The sequence below is a fragment of the Heliangelus exortis genome, chromosome 2 (genome assembly GCF_036169615.1).
Source record: "Heliangelus exortis chromosome 2, bHelExo1.hap1, whole genome shotgun sequence".
In the NCBI taxonomy this organism is placed as follows: domain Eukaryota; kingdom Metazoa; phylum Chordata; class Aves; order Apodiformes; family Trochilidae; genus Heliangelus; species Heliangelus exortis.
In genome coordinates, this window is record NC_092423.1 from 34254735 (window position 1) to 34274669 (window position 19935).

Below are 19935 nucleotides of genomic sequence, written 5' to 3' on the forward strand. Positions count from 1 at the left end.
AAAAGGCTTTTTGTTTTCACTGGGGTTAGGAGCTCAAGCTGAAATACAGTCTTGTCTGTATGTCTAAATTCAACATTCTGTGTTAAATGAAGTTACACACTGCTCTGAGATTTTACTGAGTGTTATTTAGCATGATTAAAAACAGACTTCTTGCCTAATGAAGTGAAGAGACTATTCATTAGATAAAATCCCAGCTGAAGAGACTATTCATTAGGTAAAATCTCACTTGAATTTTGCCATTGTTTTTATGAAACTAAATTTATTCTAAGTGGCGTCAAGTCCAGGGTCCCAGTGAGTTCTCTAAATCAAGGTGATCCCAAGCTTCATTGCAGAATGTAGGTGGTCTCAAGCAATGATGAAATGGAAAATTAAAGTCAAGTCCAAATTTCTTTCACTGCAGCCCATCTAGTCCATATCTTGCAGTCTTTAAAGTCCATATCATTGCAGCTGTTGTGGAAGACAATGAGAAAAGTTGAAATGAAAAATGAAATTAAATTATATGAAATGAAATGTAAATTTTGAAATTAATACCAGGATTAAGTCTGTGATGTTGAGTCGTATCTTAATTTCTTTACCCAGGGCCAGGGTCTGTGGAGTGTATAAATCAGTGAATTCAGTGGAGCTGAAGTTCACATGAGCTTAGGATCTTGACCATATATCCACGTAACAAGTGGCAATGTAGAACTGTGTTATGATGGATGGATGCATGCATTGGTACATAGATATAATGATTTTTATATAGAGGAATCTCTATTGGTGATGCTTCTTTGGGATACAGGGGTCCTCGGTAAATTCTAATTAAATCTTGTTTTAATTAATTTTCAAATCTTGTTTTAATTAAATCAGAAAAAAAAAGTAATTTTAAAATTATGGATTCATTATTTAGACCCAAATTCAAAGACTGAGTAAATTGTGTTTTAAAAATTCTAAGTCTTGCCCAGATTTGGTTGGTTGGTTATTCGGGCTTTGATGGAAAGAAAGGAGTAGGACTGTTTGTTCTTAATCCCTTACTAGCACGTGCACACCACCAGTTTTACCATTTGCAGAAGCTGGTCTTAAACTAAAAGTATATGTCTGTCTCTTAATATCCCTCAAAATGAATATGAAATTTAGAAAGGGGCTCAAAATAAACCCTCTAATTCAAATACATGCAGAAACATAAGACTTCAGGAAAACACGTAGGCAGCATTTGTTCTTCAAGACAGCATTACTTATAGCTTAATTTACCTAAGATGTCTATATGGTTTTTAGTTTTTAGAGAGTTTCATTATGCTTCATCATGTTTCATTAAACTCAGAAAAGAAATGCTGTACACTATGAAACTGGTTTGTTCTTTTCCTCTTTGAGAGTTTCATGGAATTATGTATGTTATCTTGCATACTTAGGTACATTCCTACCAAACCACAGTGTCCTTACAATCTGAAAAAGCTGCACAGTGCTAATGCTTTCCAATGTATTTATTTATTGCACTTAGGGTTTTTTTAGAAGAACCATTCAGAAAAACCTCCATCCAACCTATTCCTGTAAATATGAAGGAAAATGTGTGATAGACAAAGTAACAAGAAATCAGTGCCAGGAATGTCGCTTCAAAAAATGTATCTTTGTTGGCATGGCAACAGATTGTAAGTATGTTTTTTTGGTTTTCTTTATTCTTTTTTTTTTTCTTTTTTTTTTTTTTTTTTTTTTTTTTTTTTTTTTTTTTTTTTTTTTTTTTTCCTGGTGTATGTTTTGCTTAAAGTATGCTGATTGGTGAAGATTTTTCAAGTAGACCAGAACTGCCAGCACTTTCTTGTTTTTAATAATTCGTACTGGAGAATTATGTTCGTTGGTTCAAGCCACTTTCAAAAGGCTGTAATTTTTTGTTTATCCTTCACCAGACTGCACCTCCTCCTGGCCTTACTTACTCAGTAACAATAGGAATGTTGGCTCTTCAGTGTAGGGGAGGGGGAAATGCATCTGGATGGACACTTTGCTTGAGAAAAAACATCTTGTTTAGAAAATTCTGGAGGATGTGAAATTGAATGTCGTTGTATGAGTCATCCTGCAGTTGTTTGTTTTATTTTTAGCCCTGAAGAAGTTATCAACTGCAAAGAAGTCAACTCTCATTCTAAAGAACCAGAACATATGGCTGTAAGATTAACCCTTAGGGGTCTTTTCCTGCCCTTGTACAGGGATTTACACCGATAACGTCAATTAGTGCAACTGGGAGGAACTCACATAAATCCCCCTGCTCATTAATGTTAATGGTTGTTGCCAGCATAATCCTCTGCAGAAAAACCTGACAGGCAAACAAGCCCAATAAACAACAGAAAAAATATTCTAACTTGGCAGTTTTCATTGGTAATGTGATGTATAACAACTTCTACTGTCTAGAGGGAAATAGAAGAAATTACACGGTTTCATGTTGGACAGGTAGACCTTCAGGAGGTGAGAGTGGGTATCTCCAGCTCAGCAGTTCTCACCCAGCCCAATCTGGTGCAGCAGGCAGAGGTGAACATCAGTCAGGCAGTGGCTGAGCAGAGCCAGACATTTCTCCAAGTCTGGTTCTGACCAGCAGGTGCCAATACCATAAAGCTGATATAACCTTGGTGGGATGCACCTGCGTTTGTGCTAAAGGACTTGTCACTGCATGTGGCAGGCAGGACAGCCAGCTCCAACTCCAGAAGGGTTTCCCACACCTTTGAGTTAAAAATGTGTGACCAGAAGCATGTAAGCAGAGTTTTCTCTGCTCCCACCTGCCTGCCTCCAGCTGTGGATCAGGATGGTCCTTCTGCAGGCCAGTCTGTTTTAAACCGTGCTGTGAGTCTCTGAAGTGGCTTATACATGTTTGTATGGAAAATTGACAAAACCTTCAGTGAAGGTGGTCAGAGATGTGCAGCCTTGGGGCCTCTGTGCCTGGCATCCCTGGCTGTAGTGGAGCTCTAGGGGAACTACAGAATGACCCATTTGTAGGGCTGACGGGAAGAGCCAAAGGCAGATTGTTTCTGAGTGGGCCATACAACAGGGCATTGAACCTCTCATGAATAAGTACTCCCCCATTCTTAAATCCATGTTGCCTTCTTACAAGAACACAGTCTACACAACTTTGAGCAGTGAGCGTGCTTATTCTACTGTTAAGAAAATAAAAGTAAATCTTTCCCAGCATGGATTACTCCAAGTCTGTTACGGGAGCGCTTTGAGTCCTCACAAAGCTTTTACATATTAGTTTTATTGGTGGAATAAGCAACTGAGGGCTATGGTGGTATACATCATGTTACCAGAAGGGTAAGTCATTCTTTGCAGTCCAGGCTTCTGAGAAAATAAAGTTTGGAGACAGAAATAAGAGAATTATTTATCTCACCTATCGGTTTTACCAAAGTACTCCTTTAGCAATTAGCCATGGTGACGTAATTGATCAGTACCTCAGGCACAGAAAAGCCCAAAGTTCAGTCAGCTTTAAAGAGCTTTCTTCTATTTTTGTGTGCTTTTCCCCTGCCAGTGGTGTTGGATGACAACAAGCGGTTGGCAAAGAGGAAGCTGATAGAAGAAAATCGGGAGAAGAGACGTCGGGAAGAGCTGCAGAAAACCATTGGGCACAAACCAGAGCCAACGGATGAGGAATGGGAACTCATCAAAATTGTTACAGAAGCCCATGTGGCCACCAATGCCCAAGGAAGCCACTGGAAGCAGAAAAGGAAATTTCTGGTAAGGACTGTAGAGTTTTACTCTGCTTTTGAAGCCAGGTTCCTTCCTTTCCTCTGAACTCCCTTCCCAGCACTGCAGCCCCAAAGAGGCTGTATCTGCCAGTGTATTGGCACACATGAAACATGGATAATTTTTATAACTACTACTTGCTTATTCTTAGCTGGTGCTCAGTGTTTGATCAGATCATGTATTTCAAGGGATAACCAGCATGTTGTTAAAGCTGACCCAGCTGGATACTTCTACTGTGCTATGATCAGAAAAATCAGAAAAATTGTATCACTCCTGGTTAACAGCAGTAGCAGTGTACAGTGCATACCATATATTTTATATATATTATATCCAGGGGTAGTTGTCTTTATTAGGGAATAGCATACAAACACATTTAAGTGTTAAAACAGTGTAAAGTTTTACATAAAAGCTGGTATTTTTTATTAATTACTTCTGGGTTTTGCCTCCTTGTTCAAAATGTGCTCGTTAATTAAAATAAATTTGGCAAAGAAGAACGAATTCCACTGAAAGCAGGATAATACGTACACTATAGCAGTGGGATTGCAGACTACAAGATGACTTAAGTTTTCAGCATATAATGAAGGATCATAAAATAAATGGTGATTTGTCATGCTCAGCCTTAGAAAAGGATTTATTTGATTTTTCTAAATCAATTTTTCAAGGAAATAAGTGCAGAATGCAAAATGCTTAGGCAGCACAAAAGATATTATAGTCTGCATGTTGGGAATACACAGAGGTCTTTGACAGTCTGTGTATACCAGATCAGGTAGAGAATATTCATTTTTTTTCAGGCCTAGGCTCTTGCTGCCTAATTCACTGTGGGAATCTCGACCCACTGTTAAGTTGCCAAGCTAAGTTATAGATTCAAACCAGCTGACCCCTTTGATGATTTTTTGCTAATTCCAGTGGTACTGTCTAAGTTTCTATATGAATGGCTTCATGCTCGTGGTAGCATCCAGTTGGGAAACCACAGCTAGTAGTGAGTGCTGGCAAGAAGCAGCAGTGCAGTTTCTAGTGCTTTATTTCAGTATCACCTGGTTTGGGATAAAGCATGGAGTTTGAGGTCTGTGAATGAGGGCACAGGTAGAAAGCTGGTAGACACTGGGCCAGGTAAAATGTTGTTGTTGGGAGACTTGAGGCTCTGGAGACTGTCACAGTGGAGGGAGAGCTTCCAGCAAAGAGTGCCCAGAGGCAGGAGATGAGGCAATGTGAGAGGGGAAGGATGAGGCAGAGAGAGGGGTGGCAGCTGTAATGGAATGTTCAGGAAGCAGATGTGACTTCCACAGCTGGTTCCTAGGCCAGGCTTTCAGTGCAGCCCTTGCTGCAGAGCCTCCTGGTTCTTTGCAGTGGGGGTTTCAAGGCAAGTGTAGGAAGCTCACTGACATCCTGCAGCCAGCATAGAAGGGAAAGCACAGGCTGGCCTGGAGGGCTTTTAAAAGCCCCTTCCAGAAGCTGTTGAAGAGCAAGAGGAACTGACTACACAACTCAGGAGCTGTGGGTTGGTCCTGAGGCAGCTGAGGCTGGTTCTTCATCAGCAGGAGCTCCTTTGAGGTTTGGATCCCTTTTCCTAGTGAGGTGGGTTAGGTGGCGAGGGCTCTCCAGTTGCGTGCTCTTCTGGTGTGTGTTAGCTTTAGCCAGCAATCCTGACTTCTTTTGGCTTTCCCAAGGAAACACTCCTCTCTTTCTCCCAGACAATGTCATGCATGGCTTTAAGCATTTGGTCTTCTTGCTTGGAAGTGATGAAGGTTTTTTATCATGAACACACAGACAATGTGGTTTTGTTTCCCAAAATTCAGGGAGGGGCAGAGCCTAGAGCTGGGATTATTTGAGTTTCTTGGTAAGAACCATCAAATAATTGAAACCAGTCCTCTTCGTTTTTCCTTTACAATTGGTGCTTGCTTTATTAACAGCATGGCTGAGATTTTTCTTGAAAGAAGTTAGATTTGGATTCAGATTGGTGACAGAGATGTGGAAGGATCTTTTATGATGTGTTACTTTAAAAAACTGCCAAGTACAAGGTTTTTATTACAGACACCACTTTCAGCACCTCTCCTGTGCTGAAATATAAATGCCCTTATATAAATGTCATTAAGTCCATCAGTCTTAAAGACCTTCTTCTCTGGGTCTTATCCAGTTTTTGACTCTCTTAATGTGAACAAAAGAGAACCTCAGCATGGTGGTTGGCAGGTGTTTTACAACCGCAAAGCCACACTTAGCAAACAGAGCAGCTTCGGTATGTCTGTTTTTAAAATACACTGTAACATTGATGAGCTGTCATAAAATCAGATGAACAAGTTGAAATGCAGTTAGAATAAAAAACACCCGTGGCAGGTTCTGCTTGAAACTGTATCACTGTATATTCCTACTGAAATTCTCCAAAATTACTTCTTTGGTTTTTTCCTCTTTCAGTGAAGCCTTGGGCTGAAGTCAAGCAGAAGGTGGTTTTCAACCAAAATTTTACCACAGAAGTTCAGGTTCTCATCACTTTATCCAGACTTTGTGTGTGTGCCCATTCTTAGGCATCAGTTGTTTTATTCTAGTGCTGGAAGCAGGCCTTGGCAGTTGCCTGGAGCTCTGTGACACCAGGCAGTCTGCTCTGGCCAGGATTTCAGCACTTGGATTAAGTGGAGGAGCCCAATTCTGCAAATCTCTCAACATCTTCTTGGGGGTAACAAATCACCTCATCTCCCTTTGCTTTTAGAGAGACTTTAGAGTTCTCAGCTCCTGTAAAGAGCAAGAACATGCCTGTATGTCTAAGCAAAAAATGCACACACTATACCCACAAAATATTAGATACAGGCAAACAGGAAGAATGGCATGTGCACAAAATGCAGCTGCTGCTGCCTACACAGGATGGGTGGTGCAATACCATTCACCTTTGTCACCTCTTTCACCAATGCCTTACAAACAAATTCCCATTTTGGGGTGTAATGGGCATTACTTATAAAGAAAATAGTGATTTTTTTGTCATTTTTTTTATTTTAGCATATCTTCTCTGGCCCTGGCAGGACTTCCTAAAGTATAAAGTTCTTGCTCTCAGGTACATTATTCCTTTTAATATCTTTGTTTATATCCTTAGCCAGAAGATATTGGGCAGGCACCAATAGTTAATGCCCCAGAAGGTGGGAAAGTGGATTTAGAAGCCTTCAGCCGGTTTACAAAAATTATCACACCAGCGATTACAAGAGTGGTGGATTTTGCCAAAAAGTTGCCTATGTTTTGTGAGGTAAGAAAAACTTCCTTGCAATCCTCATTTATATGCCTTGTTGTTAAAAACTAACTCCTGGCATGGAACTTTAAAAATCACTATGTTTAAAAAAATAAAACTTAAAAGAGACTCAAAATAGACGGGAGTAAAATTATCTGGACTTTTATGAGTTTTCTTTTTTTTGTGGTTACTGAAATCCTGATTTTGATTATCTAGAAGGCATCATGGTTCATTAGGGACTTAAAAGTGCTTGAACAAAGCAAATGGGCAAAATGAAACTGTCTAGAAGCATCTTTGATACAATATTTAGTCAGATCTTCCAGCACACAGTTCCCTCTGTGCTTTCTCTCTCCTTGGCAGGTACAGTATTGTAGAGTTGGGTCTGTGCAGTAACAAATTCTTCTCATTCAGGAAAGTGTCCCAATCCAGGAATTGCATTTGTTTCACTGTATTCCCTAGGCGTGCTTTTCCTGAAAAGGAGGGTTGTGTATAAAAGTCAAGTTGGAGTCTATACAAGTAGTGGATTGTCCTTTCATGTAGATACTCACATATAGAATTTACAGTAAGTAGGCTCTAAATAGACTTGGTTGCACATTGTGACTACAGAGGCCCTCCTGGCTGTTCTCATTTACACAAAGCCATCATTTTTATTGAAGGACCAGATGCAATGGGTGATGATATTTTTTTTCCTAACTTAAAAAATGTTATCAGAACTGCAGCCTGACATAACATTTTAGTCATACTAATCATGATAATTTTTAGTCTTGTGAGTTCTTTAGGATTCACAGATGCAAGTTTTAGCATGGAAATATCCCTGATCCAGACATGGAAGGATGCCTGCTTGCTCACCCACACTGCAGAGCAACACATGACTCTGCTGGTGAAATGTCAAGTGGATGATCTACATAATAGGAATGACCACAGCCAATAAGTTCATCAGGCTTCCTTACCTGGGAACAGTGTTTCCTTTTAATAACTAAACATCAGCCAGAAAGGGAGTTTCAGGCAGCCATGAGCATTTTACTCTTCTGTGGGTGGCATCTTTTCTTTAAAGTCAATCGAGGGGAGCTATTTATGTCCTCTGGCACCTACAGAACAAGAAGAGGTAAAATTCAGTAGTTGGCATAATGTAAATAGCTCTCTCTGGCTAACCACAGCATTCGTTCCATCAGAAAAGAAAGCATGAAATAGTGGCCGAGCATGAAGATACTTTCCTTTAAAATACTTCCTTTAAAATACAAGGAATGTGTCCATAGATCAAGAGGCCCCTGCAACATTCAGTGTCTTAGGGAATCTGTCTTCTCTGATTTGGAGTTTGTTGGTGGGAAGTTGTAGTGACATACCAAGGTAGTTGATTTAATTTAGAAAGCTTTGCCAGTCACACACAGACTGCAGTGCCCATCTGACATCTCCTCCCCTCCTGGCCACCATGGGCCCACTTGTGTCAGAGCCAGGCAGGAAGCATGGACGAAGAAGTCAAGGCATCATTGGGCATGACCTCTGTAGGTTTTGCAGCTCAGCTTTGTTTACAGCTGAGCCACCATGGAAACATAACACCCAGGTACACTAAGGTCTGATGGCAGAGTGAGGGACAACTCCTTGTGAACACAAAGTAATAGGACAGCTGTTCTCTGAGCTGTCATATAGCTCCTGCTGTAGCATGAAGAAAATTATAAATGTTTCCTCCTTTTTAGAGGGGAACTGTCCTTTTAACTTCATTTCAGTTCTTGTTTTTAACCCTATCTTTTTTCTTAGAAGCAACACTGTGTGGGCTGTAGATTTTTTAATGAGAAAAAGCCTTCCTTTCTCCCATAGGACCTGCAGAGCATTTAAACATTATCTCAGTTCTTATTTCCACAGAGGCTCAGACTTAAGAGTGGAGTAAATTTCTGTGAGGGAGGGGCATGGCAGAGGACATCCACAACCACTTATATGTTCATGGCTACTTTTCCTTCTTTCTCTGTTCTTTGGACACATGCACAAGCCAGCAAAGAGCACAGTGAGAGCCCAGCTTCATTTTTGTGCATCCTTTGGTCCCATGCCTCAAAGCAATAATCTAATCCTAGGGTAGTGGAAGTATTAGGAAGACTTCATTTACTTCTCATTATTTCTGCTGTTTGCTTCTTGCATTTTTTTCTGTCTGTACAACATGAAGATTGAGGAGTATTTAATGAGTTTGGTGTGTATTTAAGTGTCACAGGCAGCAGTGGCTCCACACTGGGTGAAGCTGTGTAAATACCCTTCTAGGTAGCTCAGCTCAGCTCAGTTCCATGGTTCTGCATTACTCATGTGCTGGCTGCCAGTATGTCCTGCAGAGCTGAGCACCTCAGGTTCCTGCCTGTAACTTTTTCTCCCTACAGAGAGAGAAGGAAAGGACAACATGTGGCAGATAATCAGTCACATGTGTTCAGCCCACTCCTGGAAGCTGCTCTGGTAGCAATGCTCAAGTGATGGGCATAGGTAGCATTGAAACATTGACAGTCTGGAGCAGAATTGACATTCAAGCTTTCTGTCTTTGGTAACTGCTGCTACTGTCAGATAAGACATGAGGCTTGCACCCATGAAAAGGGTGTCCCTTGTGTCCTTCAGAATTAGAAGAGCAGGTAAAGGTGACAGACATAGCCAGATCCCCACCACTGTAAAGAATTTTTAAGAAGGTTGAAGTAGGAAGAGATATTCTCATTGGTTTAATGGCTCACTAATAAAACAGCTGAAGCATCATGAAGTATATTCCCTACTATTACCTGTTTTTTTCCACAGTTCTTTCTTCTCCTTTGTCTTTTTTTCTCCGTATCTATTTTCTTCTCCTTTCCCTTCTGTCCCTTTTTTCTCTGCAGATAGCTATTCCCAACATCAGTATCTATTCTGATACCTCTTCATGGTTGCTCTCACACATTTATATATATATATATATATATATATATATATATATAAATTTTTATTTCTTTCTCTGTTTCTTTCCCTACTTCAGTCTCAACAGCCAAACAGTGGCACTGTTGCTGGGTAGTGACACTGTTGCTGGGTAGTGACACTGCCACTGTGCCTGTCCAGCCTTCTCCACTCTGCTGCTGAGCTGAATATGAGCCACAGAGAAAGTGATTTGCCCTGAACAGGATGAGTCATTTTTCTAGTATATCAAACACTTTACACCTGAATCTGGCATTGCTGGAAGAGCAGCTGCATGATTCAACACCTTTTTCTTACTGGGGCTGGCTTTGCACTACAAACTCTTCTCTAAACAGGAAACTGCTTTCCACTTTCATCTTAGACCAAATCAGTGTATTTGTTTTGCAAGTGACTACACAGTCATAGTTTTTTCATATTGAATTGAATTGCAAATCAGGTTAATACAATAACTTTGTATGAATCAGAAATGGATAGATTTTTGCCTCCTTTGAGTCAAAGTAGAAATGAGTTGGGTTTTTTGGATACATGAACCCTTTCTGTTTGTTTAGTGAGAGTCTCAAAGTAGTCTTGGTGGTTGTTGCTATCACTGAATTAATTACTTATGAAAAACTAGAGACACACTTAACAGAACACATTCTCCTAATGTGTCACATCCTGGTGACACTTTATAAATACAAAACTTACCTCCACCAATTCAGACAGCTTTACTTTTTTAATACTATAGACAAGACAAGTCTAGCCATATGCCCTGAAGATCACATCTTATGCCCAGCATAAATTCTGGAGCTATACCATGGGTTTTTTCCTTATCCAGTGATAATGTAGAAAGTGCAGGGAAATCAGCCATACTAGAGCTTAATAAGATCTCTGTTGTATAAATGGGCAGTGAGAATTAGGAGTACATGCCCCACTGACTGAGGTGTCTCTCCTAGGTACAAAAATCTATACATGCCTTTTATTTATAAAGAGTTCACTCTTATGAACCCTTCTAAATGTCTTTCTTTTCCTCTGGTCAGCTAAGAAACAAGCTTGGCTGGCAGTGAGTTTAACTAGGATAGTTGAGGTCTGTACCAGCCCCAATTACATAGTTGATTCTGTTCAGCTAAGTTGTAAGCTGAAAGAGCTCAGAAGTGGAAGAGGGAGGGGTAAACAGCCAAGAACAGTCATCCCTTCAGCCATCTCAGCTAGACCCACCCCTGGTGTGAGACAAAGCAAGTATTATATCTTGCAACCAGCCTGGCACCTGGCAGGTTTCCTTCACCCTTCATACTTGGTGAAATGTTCTGCAGGTTTATTGGACTTAATTTTATAAAGCTCTCACAAGCTGAGCAATCCCACGGAGACCAGAATGTCTGCAAGTTGGGTCACCTCAGCATCTGAACCAGCTTGGTTTGCTTTATGTATCTTGCCCAGCACCACTTGCCCGCAGCTGTATCATCACCAGATTTCCTAAGGGTGTGTGGGGATGGTAACCTGCCAGCAGTTTCTGGAGGCAGGAATGGAAGTCTTGGAAGTTTCTGGTGTGTACTGGGACTAGTTGGTCAGCAGCATGTTTGGAGGGGAACTGAACTATGCAAGGTAGTGCCCTGGAGTGTAAACAGCAGCTTCATGCTCATGATTTATTGTAGTTGTAAAACTAACTCGGTTTGAAAAACACATCTTTCTCTTTACCCTTTATAATTTCTGCAGCTGCCATGTGAAGACCAGATCATCCTTCTGAAAGGTTGCTGTATGGAGATCATGTCCCTCCGAGCAGCAGTTCGCTATGACCCTGAGAGTGAGACTTTAACACTAAATGGGGAGATGGCGGTGACAAGGGGCCAGCTGAAAAATGGGGGTCTTGGCGTAGTGTCTGATGCCATTTTTGACCTGGGCATGTCTCTTTCTTCATTCAACCTGGATGACACCGAGGTTGCACTTCTTCAGGCTGTTCTGCTCATGTCATCAGGTGAGAACAGAAATATATTGAGACTTCAACCATTTTGAAGTTCTTCAGTCTTTGTCACAAGCGTCTTTTTGAAAGAAATGGGGGGTGTTAGATCTTGCATTTCTGACTGGAGTAATGCAGAAGACATTCTCTCTCAAAATCCCAGTGCAGCTTAGAACTAACTTGGTGAGCACTAGGAAAAAAATCCAGGATATTCAGAGAGATGGGCAGAAAAGTGGCTTTGGTAACACAACATGCTCAGTTTAATACTTAGGGAGGAGGCAGGGATGATCATCAGAAAGAAATCAGATCTGGTTCTGAGCCATCTTGCCTTGAACTAAAAACTGAGAATTTAGCAGCAGTTGTCCTCACAATACCCTCTTCCCTTAGGTACTGTTATACACTGGGTGGGAAATAAAGTTCATATATGTATCCATCAGTCTCATATGCTTAGCTTGAACTGCCTGCTTATTTCTTGCTCAATGGCACCACTGCTTGCTAGTGGGACCATTTGCAACTGGTCTCTTGGTTGTGTGATACAGAAGCAACACGAACCATTTCATGTGCTTTCCATAGAGTTTTTCCCTGCTCAGATAAAGTATGTTTTCGGATATGCTTCCACTGACCTTGCCAGCCCAAAGAGGAAATTCCACTCTTGGGCAGTGACAGATTTGGCAAGGTTTTGTTTTAAGACCACTTTGAAGGTTGGGCACTAACAGTACACAGACAGTGATTTACAAGCATTACTCCATCTGAAACAGAAAATTTTCCACATTAATCACAACACAGCACTTGACCTTCCCAGTCAAAACATTTTGATTTCTTTTTAGTTCCCTACACAGGGATACATGTTCTGAAGACAGTTCAGAGGACTTGCTTTCTTAGAAGAGTCTCCTGGAGACTGACTCGTGAAAGGACCTTTTCCAGTGCCCATTTGGGTGCTGGTTGAGACAGCCAGCCAAAAATTTGTCCTTTGTTGTTCCTGAGTGCTCCATAACCGTTTCCTTTGCAGCTCACCTGTGGATCAAAGGTTGTTCAAAGCATTGGTCAGACTGTAGAGAAATATATGGGAAACAACTGTAATTTAGGTATCTGACAAGGAAATTTTTTTTTTTTCTCTGTATGTGTTGATTTGTAATAAAGATGTAGATAGAAGAGATGAAGACCAAGTGTCTGGTGTTCTAGTCACTGTAAGGAAACCCTTCCCTAACAGCTGTATTCTAAATGGGCAAAGCAGGCAAAGGATGAAGAAAAGGATTATCTTCTTGTTTTGACAGGCATAAAATTGATAAACGAGGTCCCCAGGGTTAAAGTTGTTTATGGTAGAGCCAGGTGTCCTTGGTCTCCTTCCTTGCTTTCCTAACAGCGGAATTGTCCTGGTTTTCCCGGGTTTCGATCAGGAATTCATTAAGGTGAATGAGTAATAATGATAATTCTACTTCTTTATACCTGCAGATCGCCCAGGCCTTGTTTGTGTCGAGAGGATAGAGAAGTGCCAAGAGGGTTTCCTCCTGGCGTTCGAACACTACATTAATTACAGAAAACACCACGTTGCACACTTTTGGCCAAAACTGCTGATGAAAGTGACAGACCTGCGAATGATCGGAGCCTGCCATGCCAGCCGCTTCCTGCACATGAAGGTGGAGTGTCCCACAGAACTCTTCCCTCCGTTGTTCCTGGAAGTCTTTGAGGATTAGAGAGACTGGAGCGGTTCTCCGCCCCCCCGCCCCGTCGCACTACTGGCTGTCATTTCATCCCGTTGCCTGGCTCTTCTCACCTCTGTTTTTGTTCCTTTTTTTTGTTTTGGTTTTTTTTTTTTCGTTCTCTTCTGTTTCTTGAGGTGGGGTTGGGGTTTGGTTTGGGTTTTCGTTTGGGGTTGCTGGGGGGCAGTTGTGTACACATGGATGAAGACGTCCCTTTAAAGCAGGTACTTGTGACTATTGCAATTTGTTCTTCAGTCCTTTGATGTGAATGCTTTGACAGCTTAGCAGTGAAAATATGAACAGACCAGCCTCATACACCAGCACTTATGTGGTCACCAGCTCACACACATCATTGCTTGGAAAATATGGGTGAGAAACTGAAGTGGCAGAAAATAGATTGGCCTCCAAGCAAAGTTAAAACAGCTATTGTTAATTCGACCCTGATAATTCTGTCTTATTGCCTCATTTTGCAGGGAGTAAGTGACCATTTAATGAGATGAAATTTCCAGTCTTCATAGTTGTTTCTATTCAAACAATCACTGTTTTGATCTAGGAATGTCCATCATCATCACAGTTCCATCATTATCTGAGGATTATTTCAGCAGATAGAGTTTAACTGTGCCCCATAATTCAAGTACTTAAAATAGTGCAGTGTTAGAGGGACTGACTTTTTTTTTTTTTTCCCATGTGTGTAAGGAAGTAAGAGCCTTCAGTTCTTTCTGTATTTGAACTCCAGGTAACTTCACTGGAAGGTCTCTTGGAGTAAGGAGGGGAATTTGATCCTCTGATGTGCTTTTCTTGAGATTGGAGAGGTCTGCTTTTTCTGAGATGTGTGGAAAAGTCAGCAATCTGAAGGAGAAGGCTCTCTGACAGGTTAGCAGGCATTCCTAGGAGTTATTCAGGGATGTGAATGCTCACAGTATGAGAACAAGGAGAACGAAACATACAGGGTGACCTTCAAATGGGACAGAAACCAACTGGGTTATTAATGACACTCAAGTCTGTACAGCTTTATCCCAGTAGTACAAATAGTGTTGCTTGGCAGTAATCCTTTGGTTTATATATATATATATATATATAAAGTTTATATGCACGTAGATATATATAATTTTATATATATATAATTACAAATCTTCAGCAGATGTCTTAAACCTATTTCCATATTTTTATCTCTCTCTCCATCTCTCACCCTCTCCTGTGCATGTGTGCGTTTATGTGTGTTGATCAGCTAGATTCTCCCTCCTTGGTGTCTCTGTGTGTTTCCTTTGCCTAAACTCTCTCTTGATTCCATTAATTTATTTCCACTAACTCCACTAGCAGGAACCCAGCTGAGCAATGACAGGATGTCCTGCTGCCAAAATCTGCAAGCCAGTACTCAGAGTCCTGGAATGTTTGGAGACCGGTGATGAGGGCATTATAGGTTGAGGTTCCTCTCCGTCACCCGTCTTCATTCAAGGGTGTTGTCCCTGGGTTTTATAACCTTCATATACTTAATCCATTCTCTGAATTTGTGTGGTGTATCAAAAGCATCCTGCTGTTCTTCCTGGGAGCCAGAGAATTCACGCATTTCACACTTCTTCATACCCCACATTCTTTTGTGTTGTGCATTCAATTTCTTTCTCTGCTATTTATTGATATATTTGCCTGGCAAGTCAGTGGGCATTGTTGGAGTCGATGTGTTAACTTTCATAGCTCGTGGCCTGTCTAAACCCATATATGTGTTTAATCCCTCATGAAAACATGGTACTCAGGAAAACTTGTAGGTGGAACACAGCATGTGTGTGTCAGGGGTTAAATTCTTTCCACCTCTCTTTCCCTACATTATTGATAAAATATTTGGAGTGCTATTGGCTATGTTTTCAGGGACGTGGAATTTTGTTCTCCCTGTTCTTTTGTGCACCTGCAATTAGTTGTGAGCACTTAGGGACTTTTACCCACAATTTTGTGAGTATATAAAGCACAATGGGGTGTTTAGGTTTTATTTTGCAGGTAGCAAGGAAGACAGAAAACTGGAAATCTGTCCTTAAATGTTTGCTGAAGTTGAAGAACATCTGTTGTGGGCTGTGTTTGCTCCACCTCAGAGCATATGAGTTAACAACATCAGTCTCTATCCAAATTCCTTCTACAGCACTAGGTCTTGGGGGCAAAGAGTTAGAAACTTTCTAGTTTTAGGGAACAAGAAGCCAGACAATGTGATAAACTTGCATGTACTCATGCAATATCTCAGATAAGGAGCATCCATAAGCAGTGAAGAGTGCAAGATACCTGGCTCAGCAGAGGCTTGACAGGGAACTGATAACATATGGGTAAAACAAAAAAAACAGCTAATCCATTACTTGCATCTATACCCATGGTGACTTGAAAAGAGAAAAAAAATGTACATGTCTTCAGGAATTCAGTTCTGCTACAGATCTGACCACAGAGTTCCTCCTGAAGCCAGGCCAAGTATCTCACCTGGTGGCTAAATGTGAGCTTGACTTTGTGTACAAGCTTTTCACTGGGCTGTGGATGAAACCCAGGAGAAAAAAAACTTTTCTCCTAATAGTATTCACAATGATCTCACAACAAGGTCCATGATGCTTCATGTATTTTTCAGAGCTTTGGTTCCTGGATTTGTGCTGCTGCTTGAGAGATTCAGTTTCTCAAAAAGGTCAACAATTCTTATCCTTTGGGCTATAAAGAAAACCAGTAGTCTAAATGTTAATTATTTAGGTGAGAAGTCACTACCCGACAGTGACATAGCTCATAATTACTGGGGCCCTCACAGCCAGCCTTTGAACACTTGGGATTGTTAGGACTGCATTAATCAAAACATAAATAAAGATCAGAGGTTAGAAAGAAATATGAGAGCTACAGCATTGACTTGGGGAAGCAGCAAGAGATAAAAGAACCTGAAATGCCCTGGACAGAACTGCAGTTTGAGAGAGTACTGAGAATTACAACTTTGCACACTGGCTGCTGTAAAAATCATTGCTCATACAGCAACTTGTCCCCAAGTCCTACCATGGTGATTTACAGAGGTTTTAAATGCATCACATGAATGGATGTCTGGATTTAGGCATGTAAGCTGCCTTTAGCCATCCAGGCTCCTGGCCTGACTTCCAAAGTTGCTGATGCAGTTCGGAATTGCAGTTAATCAGAGTTCAGAAGAACTGGACCTCCTTCCTTTGGTGATTGCAGATGGACTGAAGTGCCTAAAATCAGGCAACCAACTTTGACAGGTACGACAGTGCTTTAAGCAGACAGGACATACATCAACATACTTTTCTAGCCTTTTAGATAAGTTGGAATCTGGCGTTGATTAACAGAGAGGGATTAGTAGTATTCCTCAATTGAAAACTAAGACCTTGCTTTTAGTCTGACAGATTTGATGTATTGACATCTAATGGCCCCTGATCTCTGACCAGTCTTACTTTTTGTGACTTCATTGACTCTCTGAGTATGACTCTTGATTTGTATGATCATGAGAGCAAAACTGCAACACATGAGGATGCTCTTGCAGACTCTTACCAGTGGCTACTGACCTGAGTCCTGCAAAGACATCCTTGCTTTTAAATACCAGTGGTCTCAAGCCATGGTGGCATTGAGGCACTGGTTTGACCATCTGAGTGGCAGATGTCAGTGCTGCAGTCAGCACCCTTTGTAGAACTGACCTTTTGAGTGAAATAACAAAGATGCACTTTCCAGTGCAGTCCAGAGTCTTGTTTCTGATGGTGCCATGTAACTCTCATGTTTGCTTTGTGGTCTTTGTGTGGGTCTTACATAGAAGATTCTTCCTGTCAAGCCTGATTGTCACTTGGTCATGGTTTTGCCCTGAGTAACGTGTGCATTTAGATATTAATTTCATGTGTAATCTCAGTTAAGTTATGATATTTATAATGACATATATAGTGTGTGATAATGATTTTTGTTTACATTCTGCCAAAATGTAGATGTTAGAGTTAGACCTCCAAGGTCCAAAATCATCCTTGAGCAGACAGCTTGCTTCTTCAGAGGCAGGCATTAGAAAGAAGAAATAAAAACTGTCCAGAGAGACCATTTCTCTCAGAAATCTGCCAAGACAGGGCTGTTGATCACAAGCAGAGCATGTCATTGCTAGTGATGTATTTTTATGCTATGGAACTCTAACCTGTATGTGTCATATTGACTTCTTGCTGCATGAATCATAAATTATAAAAATCAATCTTACGGTTTTGAGATGTAGCCAGCATTCCTAAGGCTAAACCTTTTTCATTGACAGAATCAAAATCCACAACCAAGGAACGTATTCCTCTCACTGTGAGAGCAACTGAAAGTGTTCAACATTTATCTTTTCACAAAGGAAGAGGCAACAGGACCTCTCAATGTGTCTTGTTATTGTGATCATCTGGAAATGATTGCCAGACGTTTCCTTTTGATACAGCAATGAAGTGATTCGTATTTAAATTTTATAGAGAGAATTTTATTCTAGTGTGATAGAGATTTATTTTCCACTTAAAGTCTCAAAACGGTGTGAGCACATTTTTTTTTACTATGGTATATTTTTGCTTTAAAACTAAAGACAAAAAAAAAAAAAGGTTTGGCCTTATCACAAAGTTTTAGTGTGTCGTATAGATGTTAGCAAATGCAAAAAGTATGCATTATTTGTGTGTATCCACATTGACTGATGTCGCCTTCAAAAAGCAATATTGTGCAGGTAATAAGATGTTTGTGACTGTCCATTGCACAGTTTACCTACTTTAAAAGCTAACCTTGTTTATGCACAAGACAATCAAATGTAAATCTACATCAGCACCCGGGTGTAGATTAAATTTATGTAAATTACTGAGCACAATGTAAAACATTAAAAGACACTTTATTTAATTACACATTTAATGTTGGTAAAGATAGTATCAGGGCATGAACTAGCTGACATACTGTAATTTCTTTTTCTCTTTTCCTTCTTCTTAGCGCTTTTCATTTTTCGTTTGCTCAAAAATACATCAAATTAGTCATTCATAATTTTTTTTAAGAGAAGGGTGGTTTGGATTGTTTATTTGTGTTTATGAAGTTGGTTGGGAGGACTTCTTACTTTGTCTATGAGGTTTGTGGGGTTTGCTTATTTGGTTTTGGGTTTGTTTTTTTTTTTTTTGTATCAGTTTCATGCCCTGAGGTAAGGCAAACATTACACCCTACGATAAAAAACAAAGTACCTTGGATGATGTATTTTTTTTGCAAACAGTGTTAAGAGTTATGCTAGATTGGTAATATTTTTTCAGCCTAAAATATATTGAAAAAAAATCTGTGATCACAAATGTTTTAAACTATCTAAAGAGAAAATTTGTATATTTGGGGGAAGAAAATAATTTTTACATAGCTTTTGTATGCAGATATTAAAATGTAATTATGAATATAGTGGGCATAGATAACTGTGTAAGCTTAAATTCTAAAAAAGAAAAAGCTTATAACTGAAAATTGGTCCTGGTGTCTCCTTCTGTTTGTTCCAGGCTCCTTCATCAGGTCTGTCACACACTTCCAAGCTGCTGGAATAGGAAAAGTGGGACCCAGAGTACCATGTTTTGTTGGCTATAACCTACTCATATTTCTAACCTCCTGAATCCCTTTCATCACATACCTCATACCTTATCTCCTCTCCACTCTCCCTTGGGCACCCAGACAAAGGTTTTCACTTCCCCGCTGTTCACATCAGCCAAACTTAATTCACTCCAGTGATCTGATTCTTCATTTATGTCTCACTCAATATAATTTTTTAAGGGAACACCCTTTCTTCCCTTCTCCATTTCCAGTGCAGATGGGAATGACAAAGCAATAGGCTGCTTCCATGTCCTCCATGCTTCCATGTCCTCCATGTTAGAGAATGTCTCCTCATTCACATGGTCTCTCTGTTCTTCTCATATGCCGTTGCAGTTTTGACTTCTCCTCCAATTCTACCATTCCCCTCAGGCAGAAAAGCAAAACCCAGCACCTGCATCAAAAATGGCTTCTTGGCCTGTCCCACATGGAAACCTCTTTCAGGCTGTTGCTTCACACTGATTTCCACAGGCATTTACTGGCTGACTGCCCAGCTCCTGATCCTGGTCCCCTTCCACGTGAGGTGCAGGGAGACTTCAGATGGATGCTGACCTCCCTCTGCCAGGCATTGGCGGGAGCCTTTCCCACGCCAGCCTTGGTGTCCCTGTGGAGCACTGGGACAACCTCTCAAGGGTTTCTTCCCACAGTTGCCCATGGGAACAGGGCTGCCTTCAAAGGCAGAAGCTCCACCTGAGGAGGCTGAGGAAGGCAGGAAATCCATGCCCTGCCTTACGTTAAATCCCTTCAAGCCTGTCAGTTCAGGCACCTGAGTGAGGAGGTCTTGCCAAAGCCTCTGGTGGGGTTGCTCTGACTTAGCTGTGATGTGGGCTGCTCAGGCCCTTCAGGACCATTTCTGGATCGATGAAAGAGCTTGTTTACTGGATGTGAAAAAATAACGTTCTTCCCACAGCCCCCAGTGAATTGTCTGTGGCATTTTTAGGCTTTCT

The 19935-nt window shown here is 40.8% G+C and overlaps 1 protein-coding gene across 14 annotated transcripts in view; it reads left to right on the plus strand.

The window, feature by feature from the left end:
* THRB (thyroid hormone receptor beta) overlaps nucleotides 1–18871 on the plus strand; it is a 174228-nt gene extending 155357 nt beyond the window's left edge. For 13 of the 14 annotated variants that reach the window (XM_071735509.1, XM_071735516.1, XM_071735510.1 and 10 more), the window contains 5 exons: nucleotides 1475–1622; nucleotides 3479–3684; nucleotides 6773–6919; nucleotides 11498–11756; nucleotides 13191–18871. In XM_071735509.1, the coding sequence (XP_071591610.1) occupies nucleotides 1475–1622; nucleotides 3479–3684; nucleotides 6773–6919; nucleotides 11498–11756; nucleotides 13191–13432 (1002 nt within the window). In that variant the 3' untranslated portion in view covers nucleotides 13433–18871. The remainder of the gene's footprint in view (nucleotides 1–1474; nucleotides 1623–3478; nucleotides 3685–6772; nucleotides 6920–11497; nucleotides 11757–13190) is intronic. The other variant, XM_071735513.1, reaches the window with a different exon arrangement.
* The last annotated feature ends 1064 nt before the right edge of the window (nucleotides 18872–19935 follow it).